Source organism: Pocillopora damicornis, chromosome 9 (genome assembly GCF_964200805.1).
Source record: "Pocillopora damicornis chromosome 9, jaPocDami1.2, whole genome shotgun sequence".
Lineage (NCBI taxonomy): Eukaryota > Metazoa > Cnidaria > Anthozoa > Scleractinia > Pocilloporidae > Pocillopora > Pocillopora damicornis.
Window position 1 is genome coordinate 10,780,923 of NC_142678.1, and position 23,525 is coordinate 10,804,447.

General features: G+C 37.9%; 3 protein-coding genes and 1 long non-coding RNA gene across 4 annotated transcripts; 2 read left to right on the forward strand and 2 right to left on the reverse strand.

The window, feature by feature from the left end:
- The first annotated feature begins 2,144 nt into the window (after window positions 1-2,144).
- LOC113668529 (metabotropic glutamate receptor 4) lies at window positions 2,145-10,076 on the forward strand. The gene is made up of 6 exons (XM_089183451.1): window positions 2,145-3,881; window positions 4,606-4,852; window positions 5,206-5,422; window positions 5,894-8,402; window positions 8,761-8,838; window positions 9,309-10,076. The coding sequence occupies exons 1-4, from the start codon at window positions 2,322-2,324 to the stop codon at window positions 6,615-6,617; spliced, it is 2,748 nt and encodes a 915-aa protein (XP_089039577.1). The 5' UTR covers window positions 2,145-2,321; the 3' UTR covers window positions 6,618-8,402; window positions 8,761-8,838; window positions 9,309-10,076.
- LOC113668507 (uncharacterized) lies at window positions 9,630-11,392 on the reverse strand. The gene is made up of 2 exons (XR_003446010.2): window positions 10,948-11,392; window positions 9,630-10,752 (listed from the first exon to the last, which is right to left on the reverse strand). It is a non-coding gene; the product is annotated as an uncharacterized LOC113668507 (long non-coding RNA).
- Window positions 11,393-14,498: 3,106 nt separating this feature from the next.
- Window positions 14,499-16,967, reverse strand: LOC113668543 (major facilitator superfamily domain-containing protein 6-A). Its single transcript, XM_027184460.2, has one exon. It carries the CDS (start codon window positions 16,625-16,627, stop codon window positions 14,693-14,695), a length of 1,935 nt encoding a protein of 644 aa, XP_027040261.2. The 5' UTR covers window positions 16,628-16,967; the 3' UTR covers window positions 14,499-14,692.
- A 1,351-nt stretch (window positions 16,968-18,318) lies between these two features.
- On the forward strand, window positions 18,319-23,094 carry LOC113668520 (charged multivesicular body protein 5). The gene is made up of 8 exons (XM_027184433.2): window positions 18,319-18,707; window positions 18,799-18,903; window positions 19,800-19,846; window positions 20,199-20,292; window positions 20,476-20,547; window positions 21,017-21,128; window positions 21,246-21,364; window positions 22,258-23,094. The coding sequence occupies exons 1-8, from the start codon at window positions 18,639-18,641 to the stop codon at window positions 22,306-22,308; spliced, it is 669 nt and encodes a 222-aa protein (XP_027040234.1). The 5' UTR covers window positions 18,319-18,638; the 3' UTR covers window positions 22,309-23,094.
- Window positions 23,095-23,525: the final 431 nt, after the last annotated feature.

Genomic DNA, 23,525 nt, shown 5'->3' on the forward strand with positions numbered 1-23,525 from the left:
TCTTAACACTGAAGATAACGCCAGCGGCCAGTGTTTTACGAGATGAGGATGGTGATTACTGGCGTCAAGTTAATGTAACAAAGCAGCATTTGTGATTCTACACATCATAAAACGTTTGCCCGCAAAACCGACCATGATATACGACATTGCCGTTCACACATCTGAATTTTTTATACTTAGCGTCTGGTTGAATCAGTTGTATGAATCCGAAAAAATTATCTACAGCGTTTGTACGTATAACCTCCACCTATTCGGAGATTATTACATTGAGACCTTCCAGTTTCATTTAGAAATTCGTCTTCAAAAGATGATTTCTTTAGATTTTTGACTCCAAATAATTTCCGGGCGTCATAGTGCGCATAGTAAAAGAGAAGGAAAGTGAAAAAAGAATATGGCGGGTTGCTTGGCAGGTTTACAGTCACCTTTATTGAACTGCATCAGTAAACCACAGCCAAAAGCTAAAGGAAACCTAGGTGAAGTCGGCATATCCCGGCCAACCCCCTAGCGAGAATCACGTTTCACTAAATCAAACCGATGTTATGTAATTGTTAACTAACGCATGTCACACGTCGTTTTTCGTTTCCTATATGGCCTTCCCGCTTCTCGTTTAGTGAACCTTGGTTGCTTGTGATTAAGATTGATGTATTGACGAACTGAGCGAGGAGATTGAGACCATCAGCATAGGAGTCTATTTAATAAGGAAATGTGCTAAGAATGTCTGTTCAGAAAGTCCGTAATCGCCTTGAGTATTAGCAATAAATATTTGATGAACATTGTTATTATCCTTATTAAAAATTTCCGTCATTTTCTCCCATTGTTGAAACAGAAATGAGTATTTTGCCGCCATAATGTGGAAGATCCCTTTTTTGCCAACAGGAAAAGGCCACTTTAGATTACCCCCAAGAAACTGATTATTATGCAAATTCTACTCCCTTAATTTAAACCCGAGTATTAAAATTAATTTTCAGGAATTCAAACTCATTTTAGTATAAAATCCAATCATAATCGTGATCTGTTTCCAAATTTCCCAAGTGTCTTCAATTTTTTGGGGGGGGCAGTGTTTTTCTTATTCCGTTTAAAACAAATTCAAGCCAGTCAAACTGATGTTACATAACTTTTTCACGGACCTTTTACCATTTGAGGACGAGTAACACCTATTCAAAGATATCATCAGTTGTAACCGTGATCCGCGACATGACACTTCTGCGGACTAATTGAAGTTGGACATATTATTTCCGATATTTGATAATTGCTCTCAGCATTAATATTGCCAAGATCAGAAACACATTTATCAGTTCTAAACTTGATCGCTTGGTGATGCAATTGCTGAGCTTGCATTGGTTACAAAAATACCCTTCCCCCTTTCAAGCTAATAGACTACAATGACTCTCTCTTTCTTCGTAAATTATAAATGACTGAGCAAATCATTAAAGCAATTTCGAACAGTTTCTTAAAGTATGCTTATTTGTGGCCTTTTGTTTTCTCGTCAGTCACGGCTTGTAAGATAATAATACTTGACTGCTACTTGAAAAGTAAAAAGGGACGTTGGTTAAGTGAAAACAAAGCGATATACTGTAAGCTGTTCTAAAATCTTACTTGATGTATACTTTAAATGCAAGGACGTAGAATGTTTTTAGCAGGCAATTTAATTATTCTTCCTCAGTGTTGACTACAGTTTGTCCAATCGCGAGATTTTGGTTTTAATTACGTCTGAGTTCAGCAGGTGTACCACAAATTCATTTTCAGTTTTGAGGAGCAAAAGCGAATTTCAAAAGGATAAGCTTTACTTTATTTTAAATGGGTTAAATTGTTGTGTATCTAATTGCAATACTAAAATTGGTGAATCAGTTTACAGCCACATTTACAAATTACAGTAAATTTCTGAAGCAAGGATTTAAATTTCTAAAGGAAGATTCCATCCCTGAAGCTTGAGACTTTCTTCAAAGGCTCGATGAGAAGAGAAACTCCTAGTTTGTGTCATATATAATTCGCTTGCATGTTAAAGCAATTAATTTAGAAAGCGTATCATACATTTGGGATCAAAGTGACCGATGTAAATATGCCACAACAGCTCCACATTCACATGTCCGGATGTATAAGCGCCAAAAAACTTAAAGATTTCCTTAAAGGTGTTTTCCCTCTTTCCTGCAATTACTTCAAGGGGTCTTAACGACAACGCTATTTTTAAAAAAATTTCCAACCTTTGCTAATGCGGCCATTTAGCAGTGGACTTGTTTTATCCCAAAAGGAAACAGTCTTGCCATACACACGCAGAACTTTGAAAAAGAATAATATCTACCAAGAAGATTTTGTTAATTGGCATGATTTACCGAACGAATTCGTTTCGAATCGTATTCATTTTGAACTTAATTTTGTGTTCGTTTGGTTGCAAAATGAACCTCACGGATAGAGCTTTCAAAGCGGGAGATCTTATTCTGGGCGGCTTGTTTCCCGTCCATTCCTATTGCTCGAATTGTTGTAAAGGTCAGTGCGGCGATCTTCGATCCCCTGACGCTCTTTATTTTGCCGAAGCCATGATGTACGCCATTGATGAAACAAACAGAAATTCAAGTATATTGCAAGGAATTTCTTTAGGATTTGAAATCTTCGATTATTGCTCAAAAGACGTAATAGCGTTGGAGAAAGCTTCTAATTTCCTTCCGTCGTGCTGGAAAAAGCCTTCATCACCAGTGGTTGGTGTTGTAGGACCTTATTCCAGCAGTGTCGCGCTTCAGGTATCCAATCTCCTTGGACTTTTCAAAGTGCCGCACGTGAGCTATGGCGCAACCAGTCCATTACTCAGCGACAAGAGCCGCTTCAAGTATTTTATCAGAACAGTTCCTTCTGACGCTGTGCGCGCTCAAGCGTTAGTGGATCTATTGTTGAAAAATGAAACAAAATACGTGTCTGTTCTATATTCTGACGATGAGTTTGGCAGAGAGGGGAAAAAACGCTTCACGCAAGCGGCGAAAGAGCGAGGCATCTGTATTGGTATAACAAGGGCGCTACCTCAAGGTCATACAGTGTTAACATTTGATGACATAATCATGGACATGAGCCAAAAAATAAATGCCCAAGTTATTGTCCTCTTTTGTTCCAAAAGTGATATAAGTTTGCTTTTTACATCGGTTAAAAAGTTTGGAAAGGAAAGGTTTTTCAGATGGCTTGTAGGAGGTGATTACGCAGAGATGTCCGTTTACTTAAATGGAAACGAAGATTTCGCTAAAAATATAGTTTTGTGTTCACCTCGTAATGAAAAGTTAGCGAGATTCATGGAATGGAGAAACAGAAACAACGTAAGTCACAGCCCGTGGTTCTCAGAAATAGAGCTAAAGTACGAAACCTCAAAATATCGCCCTGAAAATGAAGGAAAAACTATATCCGCAGATTTATACATTCAAAGCGTCATCAACTCCGTGTACGCTTTTGCTCACACACTGGACAAAATGTGCAAAACTTATTGTGTAAATAATTCTAACGCCGCAACGTGTTTGAAAGAAAAATCACTCAATCAAACCCTATTGCTGGATTATATTTTGAATGTAAATTATACGACGTTGAACGGACGGAAGATAAAATTCGACAAAAACGGAGATCTTTCCGCAGAATATGACATATTAAGACCTAAGAAAGAAGGGTCATCGTGGGGCGTCGAAAAGTTCGGCCGCTGGGGTCCACCGATAAAAGGGGCAGGGCCTGTTAAAGTGCAGCTATTTGAGGATGCACTTATACTGCCCAGAACCTTTTGCAGTCGTCCATGCGATGTGGGAGAAAGAAAAATTACTATCGAGACTTGTTGTTGGAGATGCGAACCATGTAAAACCGATGAGATCACATCGAGCAATCAAACGGAATGTACACCATGCACACCAGACTTCATGGTAATATAGCTTTGCAGTTATGATTTTTCATATCGTTGTTAAGAATTTATCCCTATTCATTTAGTATTCCCCATTTAAGAACAATTTTTATAACTACAGACAGGAAGCTTTGATTTAGAACTCGACATTTACTGCCATGGTATATCATAATTCTCTACGCTGCAAAGCTTCGAAAAAAAAGAGAATGTCAGCAATGTCACCACTGATCAGTCTTTTAGCCTTAACTGGCTTGTTTATTTTTGTTTTCATCCTATTTTACCAACTTTGGTCACAGCTGTGTTCCACCTATTTGAGAAATTGGTGTTGGAAGAGAAACAACGACTTTGAAACCTTGTGTTCTCACCTATTAGCGAGGAGCTGTTCTTTTGATTTTCATGAAATTAAAATCTAGACTACTTTTAACCATCTTTTCAGAATTTCTATGATAGTCTTTATCTAAATAAGACAGTACTTGGAGCATTTCTCATTAAAACGTCGTAGATAATCAGGGATTGCGTTGGTTTTCCCCAAAAAGCTCCGTGATTGGCTCATAAACTCGTGTTGCCTCTAAACTTATCAAATCACTCGGGTTTTCCCACGCGTCGTTTTAAATTCTCGTTGACTGTTTAGGATTTTTCACTTTGCTCTGATTGACCCATGTGGTTACTTTGCTTCTGGTTATACTACACTAAGTTGAGAGACCTCAAGTGTTATGTTTGGCCTCATGTTATAATGTTTATTTTAGCCAGATGAAAAAAGAGTAAACTGCCTACCTAAACCAGTTATCAATGTCGACCCGTCGTCATCTCTGCTTCTCTTCACCTTGTCGCTCTCAGCCACTGGAATTCTTTGTACTTTGTTCATGCTGGGTGTGTTCGTCATCCTCAAGCATCATCCAGTCATCAAAGCGTCTAGTCGCGGGCTAAGCTATATCTTGTTGGTTGGAATCATGATATCTTACGCTGAAAGCTTCGTAGATTTAATGGAGCCACGTAATGTATCCATGTTCATACTTTCCGGTTTTTGTTTCATTGTAAAAAGCAACACCAAATTTTTTGCGTTGGAATTAGAGTACGAAGAGCAAATCTAAAATGCTGAAATGAAATGCTGTTGCCAAATTCTATAAATTTTATGCACAATAAATTTTCCTTGTAATGAGGATCTTTTTCCAATTGTTACAATTATACTAACATCAACCTCAGTCGTTCACTTGGAAATTGACTCTACAGATTTGATGTATCGGTGTGTTGCATTTGTCAGATTGTCCCTTATAACGCCGGGTAAGAAAACCATAAACTGATAGTCCCTGATAACTTAATTGAATATGTTTATGTCCTATCCCTAGATAAACGCGTTTGCAGTTTGAGAGGATACACCTGTTTAGGCCATGTTACTTGCTATGCTGTGATGACCTCCAAGGTTCTGAGAGTGAATCGTCTCTTCAACAGCTCACTCCGTAAAACATTGAATCCTACATTTGTCAGCACGCGCTCACAGCTAGGATTCATAGGATTCATCTTAGGAATCGCCCTACTTTTCTCCACGATTTGGGGCTTTTTCACGTAAGTATCTAACAAAAAGTTATGGCAACGTTAACGTATTTCATTTACTTGTGGTAGTTACGTTTCGCGTTTGATGTTTGACCACTTAAAGGATCCAAGTCAACCACAAGACACTCCGCGCCTGGTCCACCATTTTCTATGCCATCTAAATTCGGGAAATTTCCATTGCGATCTATCATCCAGCCTTCAGAAATTAATTCTGAGTAGGATATATTTTAATTACTTTACTTTACGATGTAAGTAATTGCGTGGGTTTTGAATAAGGTGCCATCTCGCCATCAGTATTGTCTCGAGGTTAATCAAAGAAGGACGATATTGAGTTATAAAAAGCGATATTTTCTACTGTGTACTATTTTCTTTGTTTTTAAGTGACCCTCCTCGACCGAATAACTTCAGAAATTCTTCGGGTATCTTCTATTTCTTTCTTTAAGAGAATTGACCTCACCTCATAAGATTTTTATTTGTTTCCAGCTACCAAGACAGCGTTTTGAGAATCTATTCAGCAAAAGAGGTCATTGTCCAATGCAACATCTCAAACCCGCACGTGGTAGTCACCAACTCCTTCTATCTAAGCCTTCTCGCCCTGTGTGGGGTCTACACATTCAAAACCCGTAAGCTCCCAAAGCAATTTAAAGAAACCAAAAGTTTAGGTTTGGCGATATATACAGCAGCCACATTGCATTTAATTGTTTTATCTGTAGTTTGCACCATGAACAGCCAAAACTTGATACGAGGAAGGGTGGTTAGGTTAAGCCACCCTTTAGCCGCTTCAGCTGTGTTATTCCCCCTATTTTCGGCAAAGTTGTACACTATAATTTTCCGTGCGGAAAAAATGGTAAAACAGCTGCCAAAGAGGAAACCTAGAGCTGGAGATATTCCGCAACGTTATGCAAATAGTTCCTTGTTGTTAAGAATGAACCAATCAACTCCAGATCTTCTCCGAAGGCGGCCTGAGAATGTATTCAACCTCCACCTAGGATCGTTTCCTGAAGACGTAAGAAGTTACGCCGGGTCGCTTGCGACAGTCTCCGACGATGCCCGCAGCCGTGCAACATCTATCGATACATTACGAAGCAACTCTGGATGGCTGGACCGATGTTTAACTTTAGGCGAAGTAACCAGAAGAGGTGATCGAGATTCTCAGCTGAAGAACGAAAAGAATTACGACCATTCATTCTATTCCACTTGGTTATAAACTATCTATGCCAATAGCACGTAATGACCCACACGTATTTTAATTATAGATTTAAAATTAAAGACATTTTACCTTTGTATTGGAGTAAACAGTGGGCTCCGGGAGAGTCTTTCCTCGTTTGTTGCGGTTTTCGATAATATGCGCACTCCGACCAATTATTCTCTCATGAAAGAATTTGAGCTTCGTTGAACTTCAATCAGCTGCTCCATTGACAACCAGCAACTCCTATTTTGGAGAAGCATATAGTCGTCGTTATGAGCGAAAAAGTTCTTTATTGGGATATTTGATTACACAAGAACAGAGAAGCTGTGAGCGATGCATTCGGCAAGAGAAAAGTTAATCAAATCGACGATTTAGGTATAATTATCAAAACTTGTGATAAATAATTGTGCAATTTTGTGGAGGTGTATAGGTAAAGACTGCCTCAAAGAGAGAGGGCAAAACGTGTCCCTGGCAGAAGTCGGTCTAGAAAGTATCTCCATGGTAAGCGAGTGCGGTGTTCCGAGGGTAAAAAGTGAAGGGAGGCTGCCAAATGTGTCCCTGAGGGGTTTTAGATAAAAAGAATAGTTTCCCACGAATAATTCAAGGCAAAGCAGGTGAAAGATCTCAAAGAGTAGCGGGATAAGTTTTGGCCAAATGTTCCAGAGATCAGAGTTGGAAAAACTCATCTTTGGAACTTATCCGTCTATACTGCATGAGTAGTAGCCTGAAAAATTATATCCCACACGAAAGAAAATATTTTCTAAGTGTACGTGGAGAAAGTGAAAGACAATTTAGACTCCCTCATCCTACGCATAACGAAAAATGACAGGCAGAGAAATGTGATCAGGAGCCAGTTTCTCTGTCATGTCTGTCATTGTCCCAACACTATGATGAAAAAGAAGATGCTATTTGTGTTATCAATGCGGCTACACAAACGGAACCCGTGGATTAACCTTTCTATTGAACAAGCGAAAAGAGGCACGCAGGTGAAAGCTTGTTACGAGGCATTGATTGAACGACAATACAACAGTGCTACTCAGGAGCAACTAGGTTGCTAATTGGAGGAACATACTATAGAACTCGAAATGGAACTGGAACTGAACCTGTGGGTATTTAAATTTCCAACTTGTCATGCCACTTTGGAAATATCCTGCTGAGTGAGTTGTACGTTATACAGTTCAAACTGTGACTGAATAAGTTAGAATTTGAGGGAAGGGAACTGTAAGACTGTAACAGGTCACATTACAATAAACTTGTGAGATCACAAAATCATGAGAACTACAATGAAATCGTAAGGACGATTGATACTAAAATGTGTGAAGCATTTTAATTTCAACCACTAGAGCGCGTTCACTTCGCATTTCTTTCGGAGCTGACTGTAATAAAAGTTGCGGTTGCAAAGGTACTTTTAGGTCTGCAATTGTTTCTCAGGTTTCCTCGTGTAGTAAGTGGGATGCCTCAAACTCCGGTCGGAAATTTCCAAGGATCCTGCGTATTCCATTTACACAGAAATTCCAGAGGATGGCGCTCACAGTATGAACTTACATTCAGCGAGACAGTTTTACCGATAATTGTATTTGTATATGTATGAATGTATTTGCGATATGTAGACGGCCTGGCCCAGTTAAGCTTACAACTGGTTTAAAATGGGGCCTGTGTAAACGATGATGTGCACGTCAAGTCTACAACTGTTTAGCGACTCACTAACTCATCTTGTACATTTTTTTGAGGGACTTTAACGACGGCACGTTTTCACTGAACCTACAATTCACACTATTACAGCTGGTAACTTTAATTTTCATGGTAAGGATGAAAAGAAAACAAGCATGCCCATATTTACAATTAATTTTGATATCTCTTAATCATAGATTTTTTTGTAGAAAGCCCTATAAGATGCAAAGGAGAATAAGTCGATTTTGGCGCTATATCAATGTATTTATAACTGTTTACTTTATCATATCATTTATCATCAAAGGTGGTTAAACCAAACTTGAGATACCTGTGTATAATGTGTGAATGCGTGGTATTAATAATGCAGTACTTTTAAATTATGCACCACCGACTGCAGGCTTATTCTAATTCTGCATTACTTAAAGTAAAACATATTTGTCTCCAAGGAGACAGGTTTTCTGGCTTTTAACTCAACATTATCTCACTAAAGCAACTAGATTTCCTCCATGATTGGTCTCGGCAACTCACAGTGACCTACGGAACGTATATTATCGAACAACCATCTGAGGTAAAAAACAAATCTTGAAATTTTTTTTTAATTGTTGAAAGAGTCTTGACATATAATAAATAATTTCTGATATTCTTATGTCAGTCTACCTGTATTCTTGTTTAAAAGTATGAAACGGGTCTAATTTATCAGATCCATGAAAATTTTTGCTTAGATTTTGTCTGTTATGGATGACAATTGTGGACGGTATCATACCTTCATTTTATTACAATGAAGGTGAGAGTTTGGCTCGCTTTTAGACGAAGAGGAGACAAAACAACAAAATCAAGTTAATTGAAGTTTTCAGGCTAAGGTTTAAAAGTTTGATAAACCGCAGCCAGGACCAGTCACGTTCAAGAAGATCAATAAGTCTGCATTTTACAAGAAATAAAGGCCAATTAAACTTGCGGAAAAAATTTATTTTTTGAGTTATCGCAATCTTACGATTTTTGTATTTAATGATACAAAACAATCCATTCGATCCTCTTTAGATTTGCAAAATCGATTAAATAAAATGGCCGACGCCACCGACTGCCATGGCAACTGGATATTCTCTGGTCCTGATGGTATCAAACCGTTTTCCCGTTACGAGTTGCGTGAAGCCAGTTACTTTGGTCACACAACCTTTTCACTCGAGCGCACAAGTGACGTCAAACACGTATGGAGGGCACCTTGGCGGAGCGCGAACTTGCCCGCCAAAAGTGGCTGGGTCGGCGCCATTGGTTGGAACGTATGGTCTTACAATGATTGGCGGCTTCTGAAAAGTGGTCATCAGATCACAGCTGGTCCATTCCGGACAGCTACAGCTCATCGCATTGTTAACGAAGGAGTTTATTAACACAACAGTTCGAGATTCGACATTGGAAAAATTGTTCTTGAAAATTTAATCAGCTATTGATACGAAAATGCTGTCATAAAAATCATTACCCATTCAAGTATTGTCCTGCCCATAAAAAACGAAATTCAGTATTTTGATTAACTCGTATCTTTTAATGATAGGAAGTTGTAGGGATGGAAGTAATTCGCTTACATCTTTTTTCTATGTTTCTGATCTCTTAAAAGGAAACTGCCTGACTTCTTATGTTCATGTTATCTTAATTACTAAAATTCTCCTAAATCACCACAAAATATTGGCGCGACGTGCATCCGTGCTCTTCGAGAATCGGCACTTTAGCAATTCTATAAGAAGCACTTACATTCTGATCAGCAGATTGTAAGATGTTATGGTATGCATCTGCAGTAAAATGTTATAACATGCATTTGCAGTGTTCTTCTCACGCGTTCGCAAGGTCAATTTTCGTGGAATGCTTCAGGGTAATCAGTACACAAAATTCATACATTCTACAATTTCGTGTGCATTGAATTGTATACCTTTGACTCGACAATCCTTAGTCAGTATCCAATATTGCAGTAACGTGGTCCGACCATGGCAACCAGTAACCTAAATTTATCTACAGGTCCTTCAGGAAAAGCCTCTCACAATTAAATACTTTATGGATATTTCGCAAATATTGTTGAAAACAAAAGATCGTGACCTATATAATTAATGAATAATCCAACGAAACCCAGTTTTAAGCCAACTTATTGTTTAAGGTATTTTTTTTATCAAGAACTACTGGCACATCAGCTTTCCTGGACGCCATTCCCGCCAAAGCTTTTCCCTGTCAGTTCCAGAAGTTCTAATCACTGGTCGACCCGAAGGCCAGTCTTTTAACCTGTCGGATAGTTCTTTCATGGCCAACATTGAAAATGGTCGGTTTGTATTTCTTGTGGGAAACTTTCTTCTTCTTGCGTGATCATGTTGAAAAGAAAATGCTCGCTGGTAGTGACATATGTTTTGCTCTTGACTCAAAAGGCAGCCCATGACAAGGCAATGATGATCAATAGAAAGATAAAAACTTGTCTCTTTACTCTTGGAGAGAAAACCGAGTTTCACTGAAAAAAAGAAATACATTTTAAACACCTAATAAGCCAAATAAACTGGGAAGATTTTAAATTTGTGATAAAAATGTCGTTAAAAGAGTGTGTCGCTGAAAAACACAGGAGACAGTGGAAAGCAGTCATCGTACAGATTTTAATTAACCTCATTGCTTCCAAAATCACGATCGCGTGGACGAGAGAAAGCCCTACCTGAAAAGTGATATATAAAATCATATACAGATGTCCAGTAATTCAAACTTCAACCCGTTTTTGTGTCAGCATTGCCCATCAGTGAAAACTGAATCTAACCTCAACTGTTCGTGTCCGGAGCTAAGATTGAACGCTACTTGATGGAAAAGAATAGTTGTATTGTAGATATTAAGATGGCTTACGCAACTCAGTTATTTAGTATTGTTCCTACCTTCTTAAGAGATAAAACGGAACTGCGCATCAATATCAGCCGGACGTCCTCACAGACAAAGTTACGCAATCAAGGAATACAGTGAATGGCAACGATTCGACATAATCACAGCTTTCATTATCCGCTTCGAACGGATTTAAAAGTATGAGATAATTGTCTTCTATGCGATTAAATAACGCTGAAAATTGTGCATTTAAAATGTAACCCTTTTCGGTAAGTTAAGAAATCGTTCAAAAGAAGTGAATTGAAATGTGAGCCAGTCTAATGTCATAAGAAATACAGCAACGTTTCGTGTATGCCCCTTAGATTTCCTTAAAAAGTGGCTAATGTTATGATGAAGTCAAAAGGGTGTGATTAAGAGATATAACATTTTAAAGTAAATTTCAAAGACTTCTTGAATGGCGAGGTCGTCATGCGGCATGACGTCAATTTGTAATGCTTAGGACCCGACTTGTCCCTAGAGAACGCACTACCATACAAAAAAGTAGCTGTTATACAAAAGTAATTAAGTTCGTTTTGGTATGGAAAAAACGACCACAGGTTGAAAATTAGATATATTGTAGTGGTATATCGTCATTTAGAAACTTTGATAGGCAAACTAATGAACTCTCTATTAAACAGATAACTCACTGGTGTTTTTATGATATTTCAATGGTATGACATACTTTTTTTTTTCGCTGATTGTAGTTATAATTTTTTCAAAAATAGAGAAGGTTTACTTTCCCCTGGATAAACAAGGGTCCTATCACACATCTACATTCCTTTAATCTCCAACTCTCTACTACAGCATTACTTATTTTAAGCAAATGAAGATCATCGCAGTATATACTCAACTTAAGCAGTTGAGAAAGAAGGCCTGAAAAAAATTCAGGCCTGAACGGGAATCGAACCCATGACCTCTGCGAATACCGGTGCAGCGCTCTAACCAACTGAGCTATCAAGCCAACTGGGAGCTGGTCAATTGTGAGTTCGTTATATACCCGTAGATGGAGAAGGTGTGATAAGAATACATGAAAGTCATATATTTGTACTGCGGAAAATACATTTTAAGCAAATGAAGATCATCGCAGTATATACTCAACTTAAGCAGTTGAGAAAGAAGGCCTGAAAAAAAATTCAGGCCTGAACGGGAATCGAACCCATGACCTCTGCGAATACCGGTGCAGCGCTCTAACCAACTGAGCTATCAAGCCAACTGGGAGCTGGTCAATTGTGAGTTCTTTATATACCCGTAGATGGAGAAGGTGTGATAAGAATACATGAAAGTCATATATTTGTACTGCGGAAAATACATTTTAAGCAAATGAAGATCATCGCAGTATATACTCAACTTAAGCAGTTGAGAAAGAAGGCCTGAAAAAAAATTCAGGCCTGAACGGGAATCGAACCCATGACCTCTGCGAATACCGGTGCAGCGCTCAGGCCTTCTTTCTCAACTGCTTAAGTTGAGTATATACTGCGATGATCTTCATTTGCGTAAAATGTATTTTCCGCAGTACAAATATATGACTTTCATGTATTCTTATCACACCTTCTCCATCTACGGGTATATAACGAACTCACAATTGACCAGCTCCCAGTTGGCTTGATAGCTCAGTTGGTTAGAGCGCTGCACCGGTATTCGCAGAGGTCATGGGTTCGATTCCCGTTCAGGCCTGAATTTTTTTTCAGGCCTTCTTTCTCAACTGCTTAAGTTGAGTATATACTGCGATGATCTTCATTTGCTTAAAATGTATTTTCCGCAGTACAAATATATGACTTTCATGTATTCTTATCACACCTTCTCCATCTACGGGTATATAAAGAACTCACAATTGACCAGCTCCCAGTTGGCTTGATAGCTCAGTTGGTTAGAGCGCTGCACCGGTATTCGCAGAGGTCATGGGTTCGATTCCCGTTCAGGCCTGAATTTTTTTTTTTTTTTTTTTTTTCAGGCCTTCTTTCTCAACTGCTTAAGTTGAGTATATACTGCGATGATCTTCATTTGCTTAAAATGTATTTTCCGCAGTACAAATATATGACTTTCATGTATTCTTATCACACCTTCTCCATCTACGGGTATATAAAGAACTCACAATTGACCAGCTCCCAGTTGGCTTGATAGCTCAGTTGGTTAGAGCGCTGCACCGGTATTCGCAGAGGTCATGGGTTCGATTCCCGTTCAGGCCTGAATTTTTTTTCAGGCCTTCTTTCTCAACTGCTTAAGTTGAGTATATACTGCGATGATCTTCATTTGCTTAAAATGTATTTTCCGCAGTACAAATATATGACTTTCATGTATTCTTATCACACCTTCTCCATCTACGGGTATATAAAGAACTCACAATTGACTAGCTCCCAGTTGGCTTGATAGCTCAGTTGGTTAGAGCGCTGCACCGGTATTCGCAGAGGTCATGGGTTCGATTCCCGTTCAGGCCTGAATTTTTTTTTTTTTTTTTTTTTTTTTCAGGCCTTCTTTCTCAACTGCTTAAGTTGAGTATATACTGCGATGATCTTCATTTGCTTAAAATGTATTTTCCGCAGTACAAATATATGACTTTCATGTATTCTTATCACAGCATTACTTATGTAGCCAAGGTCATCACCAGGGAGAAATCCAACTACATGTTACTTATTTACAGATTTTATCTCTACCTTTGTTAAAAGATTATCGATTAAGTACCGAAGGAATCGATACAACGTTGAGAAAAAGATTAAAATACTTTGAACAAACTTGAACAATGAAAGGGTCTATTTTTATACAAACCATCGATGACATGGCTCAGTCTTGTGAAATCCTTTGGAAACAAAATTAGTTACATTGTAGGTGAGCATCAGTGGGAAACGCAAGTTTGTCAGAGCACCTAGTTGATGCGTTGATGTTCTCATTTAAACTGCGCTATAAGAGAGGGGCATTGGGATTTTGGCTATTTTTTAGATCGGTTTTTCAGTTTTTGTACTAGAAAACTTCGGGTTTTCGGTTTTGGTGTTCATTACGGTTTGCAGATTTTCTGTTTTAGAGCATTTTGTTTTTGATTTTCTTCAAAAATACTAATGAATTTTCGGATTTGGTATTCGACGTCGTTTTCGGTTTTCCCTATTTGGGTTCCGGTTCCTCTTCTACCTGAGCGGCAATTACGCGCCTCCTCTGATTTCGGATAGCCGCGAAACCTCTGTATGCTGCATCGGATCGATTAGGGTTCTGATAACTGGGATCCAAAATTTTTCACGTTTATGCATACGGTTTTCGGTTTTGATCGAGTTATTTTTGCGGTTTTGGATGATTTTTTTCTACTGTTTTGCGGTTTCTAATAGACCTCAATGCCCCCTTCTACCACAACAAAAACAATCAGACTACTTGTGCGCCAACTCCACTCTCCCTCTTTTATTGTTTCGATTCAGCTATATGAATTATTCAACGGTTCAGTCTTAAGGCGTGTATTTTTCTTCTTGCTAATCGTCAACTTGAACAAAAAAATTATAATCGATGGCAGCAGCAGTAATCATATTCAGCTTATTAATGCACTGGTGCCGTGAGATATTACATAGTTAACCTTACGTAGTTTGTAACTGTTTGTCTTCTTTCCTAACTAGTGACATACAAATTGGCACCAAAGGAGAACTGTAGGAAGGCAAAACCATTTTCTTTACTTGCAGCGATCCTTTAGTTTGCTCTTTGGAAGGAATGTAAACGACTCCTCTTTGACTGTAATCGAATACCTCATCCTCACTGTTGCTGGAATAATCATCTTCATCGGCGAGAAAGAAGATGGTGTCAGCTTCTGAAGGAAGACTCTCTTGTTCCCCAGACGGCTGGATCATCATAAATAACAAACACGTCAGTATACTAACGAGTCCCAGGATTCGGAAGGCCACATTAGTATCAAAACCCTGGATTAATATCCCCCCGAATATTCCTCCAATGCTTCCCCCCACCCCTAAATACAACCCCTGAAGAAGAAATAAACCTGTTGGAAAGGTCGATGTTGGAGTGTAGTTCGTGATGTACAAGAGGAATGCTGACCAGGCCGTAGAATTGGAGATTCCCTGCAGAAGCTCAACCGGTGGGGTAACCCACGAGGAGCGAGGGGTGCTAAGCCAAGAGTAAATCAAGAATCGTAGAGCATAGGATGAAAGACCAAGATACACCATACCGATATATCCCATGTAGGTCATAACAATCGGCGCGGACAGAGTCATGATCGCATCCGAAAAATACTGACTGACAACCGTGAAGCCCACAACGAGATCCGAGCCTCCAATATCCACTATATTCCAGTAAACAAAGTTAAAGAGAACCCCTCGGAGCATTCCCATGATCAAAACGATGAAAACAAAGGTGATGTGTTCTGATGACACCAGCAGCCGCAGTGACTCTTGGATTTCAAAGCCGCGACGGCACCTTCTGTAGGAGAAATCAAATTTGAGCGAAATTGCTATGGCAACCGCCATAAGTAGAGAAAAGATGATGAAGGCTATCTGGTAATTTGCATATTCAACGTCACAAATTGTTATTTTAGGGGCAAAATGAAGCAATAAACCTGTGATCAAAGCTACAAGTCCAATACCAACCGAACTATATATATTGTTGTTGGCTACGTTTTGGTAGAGCACACCTAAATGCTCCAAGAATGTCCCATCAAAATGAGTGTTAAGATCATCCGTAGGCGATTGAAGTATTTCTCCTACAAACACGATAAAAAGCATCTCGTTGAATATTATACTGGAGTACGGGTTCTTTCTCCTGTTGTAATATGGTACTCCTCGAGATTTAAAGTCATACGGTTTTCGCTGACCGTTTCCGCCTTTACTATCAGTGCTAGCCTCTAATTCTAGTCCCGACATTTCCAAACTATTAAAAAATTGCCTTTTCAAAGAATAAAATCGTGAATGATGTGATGTTTCTTTTCCCTCTACATCATTTTTGATATTTCCTTTGGGAGCCTTTCCAGTTGCACCGTATTTTTGAGAGTAGCGAGTATTTTTCTTCTCATAAACTGTATGTTGTTCTTTCGCGAGCGAAATACTGACTGGTAGATCGAATTCCCTTTTTTCCTGACCGGGCAGGAAATCTTCATGTTTCGAGCTGAGTTGAGCGGTGTAATTTCCTTGATTAAAGCAAGGCTCGTTGGCTGACGAATGAGAAACAAACATCAGCGGGATGGTGAACACAATCCAACTCACAAGCGAAGTGACTAGTACAAGTTTTCTCATTTTATACCTATTAGACACAAAGCTCCACATTGGAGCACAAAGTAAGGCAATGAGGGGACGAATTCCTCCCAGGATTCCTATCTGCCAAGGGTCCATTCCAACAGCTCGATAGTACAAGTTCAGGAAAGGAAAAAGAGACCCCAAGGAGCCAAAAAAGATGTAATAATAAGTAGTCGGGAGCCATGTTGTGAGTTGCACCTTGTTTACTTTCCAATGTCCGCCTTTCAGAATCCTTCCCATAGTAAATAAATGCGAAGTAAAATTTACTTCTGCCATGAAATAGAAAACGTCATTTCAGAATCTTTTGAAAGCAGATCCTCAATATTCTCTTGGTGGATTTTCAAGTTGTCCTTGATTAGTGATATGTCTGTTAAGATGTCCCGTTTCCCTCAGTTTTGGAGCGATTGGATTTCGCTTCCTAGGTGTAAAATGTAGCCCTAAAGAATGGCAATGACTGAATGAGTAATCCAATATTTCTTTTCCAGCGGTATCTATAGCATGGTTCCCTTAGATGTACCACCTAGTTTGGATATTATCAAAAATCATTGATCTAAGAATTATTTTGTGTTTTGCACCCACAACGATTATGCTGTAAGATCGAAATAAATTTTTTCTCGACTACTTCGGTTGCTAGGTTTCTAACTTAACGTATTGAAAGCTGAGGACATTGACAATTTCTTTTTTTTCTTTCTTATTACATGTTTTTACCTCTTCCAGTCTAGTTTCTTGAAATTACATTCCACCCTTGAAATCTTTGGGAATTTTGATCAAACGTTCTTAAAAATCAAGATTCTTTAAAATTTATTCAAACTTGCGTTTACTGGGAAGAAAAAAGGTAAAACAGTAGTGTATTTGTAAAGAACAGCTGAACAAAGAATGGACAGAGAACAGCCCGATGAAACCCAGGCTCTCAAAATGAAAAAGAAAATGTTTCATATTTAATTATTTCGATACTCTTAGTTAAGTACTTTGAACTATTTTATCTTCTTACATGCACGAATGAAAAACCTGAACTCATGCGCCAAAAGATAACCGAAATTTGCGAAAGAAGAAGTGTTGGAAATCTGTATCATAAAAAGTTGAATTATGCTTACGCAGAAGTAGGTAATTTAAAAACGTTTTCCACTTCCTCCGAGCCAGGCTTTTTAACTCCAATTATAGCAAATAACCGGGACTGACGCCGCAGCAAAACGATCAAGCATTTCCAATTAACATTGTTTTTGTTGCACACAACACGGGGTCGTGAAGGAAAATTTTGGATGAAAATATTTGACCCATACATAATACGGGAACCATTTAAATGCACATTGAGAGAGGTGGCTAAAACAGTAAAATATATCTCCCTAACATAACTCTTCTAAGAATGCTTTGATCGCTTAGCCGAAGGAGAATAAGAAGCAGGAGTCAAAAAACTGTGGAAGTGGGAGGAGCAGAAATCAGGGTCCACTTCACCTGTTCGAATTCCTCATTTTAATTCTGAAAAATCTGAAATTTTTACCGAAAATTTAGGTTAACAGGAGGGTCAGCCAAAAATTTGGAAATAAGCACCTCGCAGGATAGTGCAGGACAGGCTGAGTCACCATATAAAAGTTTACAAATCGTACGTGGATCACGTGACCTTATCTTAAAGGAAAAATGCATTCCAGCTTACTCATGTTATGACGCATTTTTGTTAAAGCAGGTAAATTTTATGCTCCAGTCGTTACGGAGGAGTTCGCTAACTGTGGCATTTTGCCTACAATTTTATCTTTACACCTGCAAAGACATTTTCAAATTCTAAAGGGGCCATCTCAAGTTTTTTCCCAACTTGTCGATACTGGTAACATTCTTAGGAGTCTAAAACGGTTGTTCTTCTTCACTCATTTCAAAATTAAATTATCATGATAATTAAGGCAATTCTACGCAATTCCTAGGCAAACATTCTACAGAAAACGTGAGATGAACGCCGTTTTGTTTGCTATCGATGCAAAGAGAGCCGTGATGGGTTGTTAATATTTTTTTTTCCTTTCTAATCTCTATACAGGCTGCCTCAAGCATGAGAGCTCGCTTCCAAAGGCTTCATGACATCCAAGGCTTGATCACATCCCTGTCAATTACGCACTGTGTCACGCGTCACGCGTCACGTTCCAAAATGTATCATAACGTCATAGTTTCCAGTCTATATTTGGAGTTGGTCACGTGACGCAACAGTTCGTAAACTTTCCAAGCTGACGGAAATCGTGAAAATAGTGGTGATTGCATTGTGGTTTTCGTCAAGAAGAGCTCAAAGCGTACATTTTTTTGCAAGATGAATAGGCTTTTCGGGCGAGGGAAACCAAAAGCACCACCACCGAATCTCACCGATGCTATCGCTAACGTAAGATTGAGATCTGTTCGAAAATCGAATTCAACATGTCTGCTAGAGCCATGTAGATCTCGATGAAATATTGTGTTTGTTACGTATCTAGGTCGACAGTCGAGGAGAATCCATAGAGAAAAAAATTAGTAAACTTGATGCTGAACTTATGAAGTACAAAGATCAAATGAAGAAAATGAGGGATGGACCATCTAAGGTATGTTTGGAAATTGGCTCATTGGCTCAGGCTTAGTCTGTCTGTATCAGTTAATTTTGACGGTTGTTGAAGTCTAATCTAACTGTTTAAAACGACTTTATTGAGATAAAATTATATGCTATGTAAAAAAGATATCTAAAATTTACCCTCATACTTATTCCTTGTTGGTGAACACCCATAAATACAAATGTTACAGTCATACCTGCTCTTCTTGATTAAACTTGTACTAAAGTTCCAAGGAATTTCGAATGTCTCACTGTAGCTTTGAACTGCAAGTGAAGGGGTTTGGCATGTATGTTTGCCTCTGTCTCAGTTCTTTCAAAAAGCATTTTCACATTTTACACTGTCATTATAATGGGAAGAGAAGTCATCATGGCATGGAAAATTTGAGATTTTACCCATTTGAATCTAAACTAGGGAAGTTTTGAAAGTGACAAAACAACCCATGCGGGGTCTGTCTGAGGGACTGGGGGCTTCTCCTCCAACCCCCCCTCCCCCCCCCCAAAAAGTAAAAATATAGGCATTAACAAGATACCTAATGCTTGTGTTTTGAAGATTTGAATTATCACTCTCCATGTGTCTTTGTTTAAGTAAAGGTCTAGCTTGAAAGAAGCTTACATAACACCCAGATAAGCTGTATTACATGGTCTGTGTACCAAATGTTTTATTTTCAATTCTTGTACCCTCCTTGTTCCATTTGTTTAATTTTGAAATCTACCAACTTTTTAAAGAGATTCTAATTTATACAAACACCTACACACACATATATATTTATGCTTAGTACAGAATTGCTCTTAATGTTTGGCCTTCTCCCTTTATGTCATACAAACACAGTGTTGTATTTATTTCACAACCTTTACTCAGCTTGTTCAACTTTGAATGGTTATTGATTACAGAATATGATCAAGCAAAGAGCACTCAGAGTACTGAAACAGAAGAAACAGTAAGTTTACTTGATTATAGATATTGACACTGTACCAGTGGAAAAGCTGGGAATAAAGACCATAGTAAAATTCTAAATCATGAACCTTTTTACTAAAAGAGTCAGTTATATCCAGGAGTAAATCTTCAAACCCTCTTCCAAAGTTTGTCTCTAACTGGTTTGTTGTCCTGAATATTATGTTCATGGCTTCAAGTAAGTGTATACACATTCTAGCTTTCATTAGAGGTAAATGTTTCTCTCTCATGATGCATAGAAGAGATGGGTAATTTTGACTGATGAAGCGATGAAATATGTTTAACTACAAAGGGCATCAAGTTCCTTTCAAATAATTAAATATTCTTTGCCCCACCAGATATGAAAGTCAACTTGAGAATCTCCGGCAGCAGTCTTTTAACATGGAGCAAACAAATTTTGCAACACAGACATTAAAAGATACCAAAACAACTGTAAGTAATTCTGCTTGTAAATGATGCAGGCATAGAGAAGTTTAAAGTTTGCAAATGTTTTTGTGAACTTTTAACTTCTAATTTATCTTGCTCATGATTTGTTTTATAGCATTTTTATGGCATACAATTGTAATAATCATTGCCTGTGTTATTATCATTAGTTTTGCAATATTTTACTCTTAGGTTGATGCTATGAAGTTAGGACTTAAAGAAATGAAGAAGGAATACAAGAAAGTGGATATTGATGAAATTGAGGTATGGTGAAGTCAAAGGTTTGTGTCTTCATTGTGATACTGTTTCACTCCTAATGGAAAGAATTGCTTTTGTTACTTTAACATATTCTAGGCAGGAACGCTGATAATATTTCATATTTCAAGCTTGTGAGATTACTAACCTATCCATGAGTCAGTGACATATGAGGCAAACCTCTTCAGAATACATGCTGTAGTTATTACTTCTAGCTACAAAGATTTACTGAATAGTTTTTAACCTAGCCTTAAAAGAAACATTCAGAATAACGAGATTTCTAGTTCTTAGCAGTTACTCCAGCAGAGTCATCACTGATTTAACATTACAAAATTATCATACCACTTTAATACCCCCTTTGAAATACACTTGACTTTATATGAAACCTTTTTCATACTACTGTAAGAATGAAGATATGACCTCCACAAATAATATTATTTATGAAAACATTTTGGACATTTCATAACTATTTCTCAAGGATCTTCAAGATGACATGGCAGACATGCTTGAGATTGCTAATGAAGTTCAAGACACCTTGGGAAGATCGTATGGAATGCCAGAAGACATTGATGAGGCTGACCTTGAAGCAGGTTTGCTGTATCACATATTAGCTTGTTATTTAGTCAGATGATTAATGAAAGCAATTCTGGGAGGCTTATAGACCAAGTGATACTTGTTTGTCAAAATTATGGTGACATTTTATACAGAATTGGAAGCTCTTGGAGATGACCTGGCTCTAGATGAAGACACCTCCTACTTAGATGAAGTTCCAGCTCCATCAGATACCTTACCAGGGGAGGGAGATCAGGAAGGAACAAAAACACAAGTACAGTTGCTTATCATGTTAAAAATGATTGTCATTGTTTTCAGCCACTCTGTCAGTCCCACTCCTGATATAATATTTTCAATGGTGAAATTTGTTAATGGACTCTGACTGTTCTATTTCTGAAAAGAAAGATTTGTGCAAATTTCCAAGTTATAACTTCCCTCTAAAAAACTTAATCCAGCAATAACTCATGGTAATGACTTGTGAAACCTCAGCTTGATAACTACTGGAAGCTGCCTGTGTATATCACATTTCTAAGAGCAAGCCTTCACTGGTTTCTTACATAAGAGTCTTCTCCAGTTTTGGGTCACTGATGTTACTTTGGAATCTAAAATATTATATTATGATAAGCAAGATTTTTGTATCATGCATAGTTTTAAAAAATGAATTTTCTGCATTTATGAGGTTCAATATAACTCAGTTGATCCCCGTTGATTATGTTTCATCAGGCCTTTTACTTACATGGTACATGTCATAAACTAGAATTAATGTAACTCTTGCACTGACAAAGGGCTAATGCTTGAAACATCAGCTTTTAGTCTCTTTACAGTGTCCAATTTACAAAATCAACATGATAATACTAAATTACCCTGTTATACTCTCCTACTGATGCAGCACCACAATTTCTTTCAAAACTTGCCCCCTTTATTCTTGCTTTGTTACCTATGTTACTGAGAATGGGTTTGGACAAGGGGAGTGCTCAGAACTGAATCAATACTTCAATTGAGCCTTAGGCAAATGCAAGACAGTATACATCTTTCTCTTCCTCCCCATCCTCAGCCCACCCTCCCTTATTGATTGTAGCAAATTCTGTTCTAACTTGCATGTAATTTGCCTTGTTTTGATCATCTTTTTTTTTAATGGTTTTTTTGTTCACTTCTAATCTGTTTCAGGATGGAGTACAAGTTGATGAATTTGGCCTTCCAGTTCTAGCCAAAAATTAGATTCAAACACTGATTATTAGTATTTAACTTTAACTGGTAACTCCATTGCTATGTGAATTTGTTGAGTATCCATAGTAGCTAATTTTAAGTTCCAAGAACATTTTCCATGGAATTCCTTTCGGTGCTTCGTCCTTCACAAGCCAGGGTTGTAGCTTTATACCGAATGCCATGATCTAGGCATATTCATTTCCCAAGACTCCATAATGTTTCAACAGAAGTAAAAATATTGTGAGCCCATTGTAAAATATGATTTAAGAAAATTTTTTTAAGTAACCTAAGGCTTGATAAAAGTTAGGTATGGGTTACACCTTTTATGGTAAATTATTATCCATCCTACAGGAAGAATATTTTGCATAAGGAGATGTTGAATGTGTACTGTTCACAAAAATTTGTTGGTTTTCATTGGTGTATGAACCTGTGAAGTGCAACTCTGTTTGGGTACAACTGGTTTCCTAGTTTCTGTTGTTTTTTATTGCTTTGACTTCTTGTTTTGTTTGTTTTATTTTACTAGTGAACTTAACAGGTTCAAATACTAAGCTTGAGCCAAATTTACCGTGATTTGTATTCATAGTGTCTTGTAATATTGTAAGAAATAGGTACAATGACACATATCTTGTACATGTTTATGTAAAGCGGTTTTTATTATAGAAAGAAGAGGAATGAACATGAATCTTGGTCAAGTGGGTTACGTCTAGTTGAGCTGAAGTTCCATGTTGCGGAAATTAGAATAAAAAATAGTTAGATGGTGATTTCACAGTCATTAAAGGTACTTTTCCTCAAGTTTTACTCAAGTTTTGTTCATTGAACTTCAGTTTCTAGTTCTTAACTCTTTCATTCCATAATTTGCAGACAGTCCACCGTATATGGGTAATTTTCTGGTCAACATTTACGTGTCTAATCGGTCATCATTTCCAGTTCTTCTTTGGATATTCAACCATGAGCCAAACCAAATTTTATATTAGGGTTCGGAAAGGGTGTCTGCAAGACCCCTCAAGTGGAACAAGAAGTAGCTCTGATGCATCATGGTAATTAGGAAAAAGTTACAAATGACAACAACAGTTTTTTATTTCCAGGTGTGCTATAGATTTTACCCGTGATAATAAAAAGTTAAGTTATTGAAAATGATGGAATCAACTGTGGTTTAAAATTTTTGCAAATAGAGAGTGCACAGCCACTTGGAGATAGAAAATACTGATCGAGGAACGTGATTCGTTATT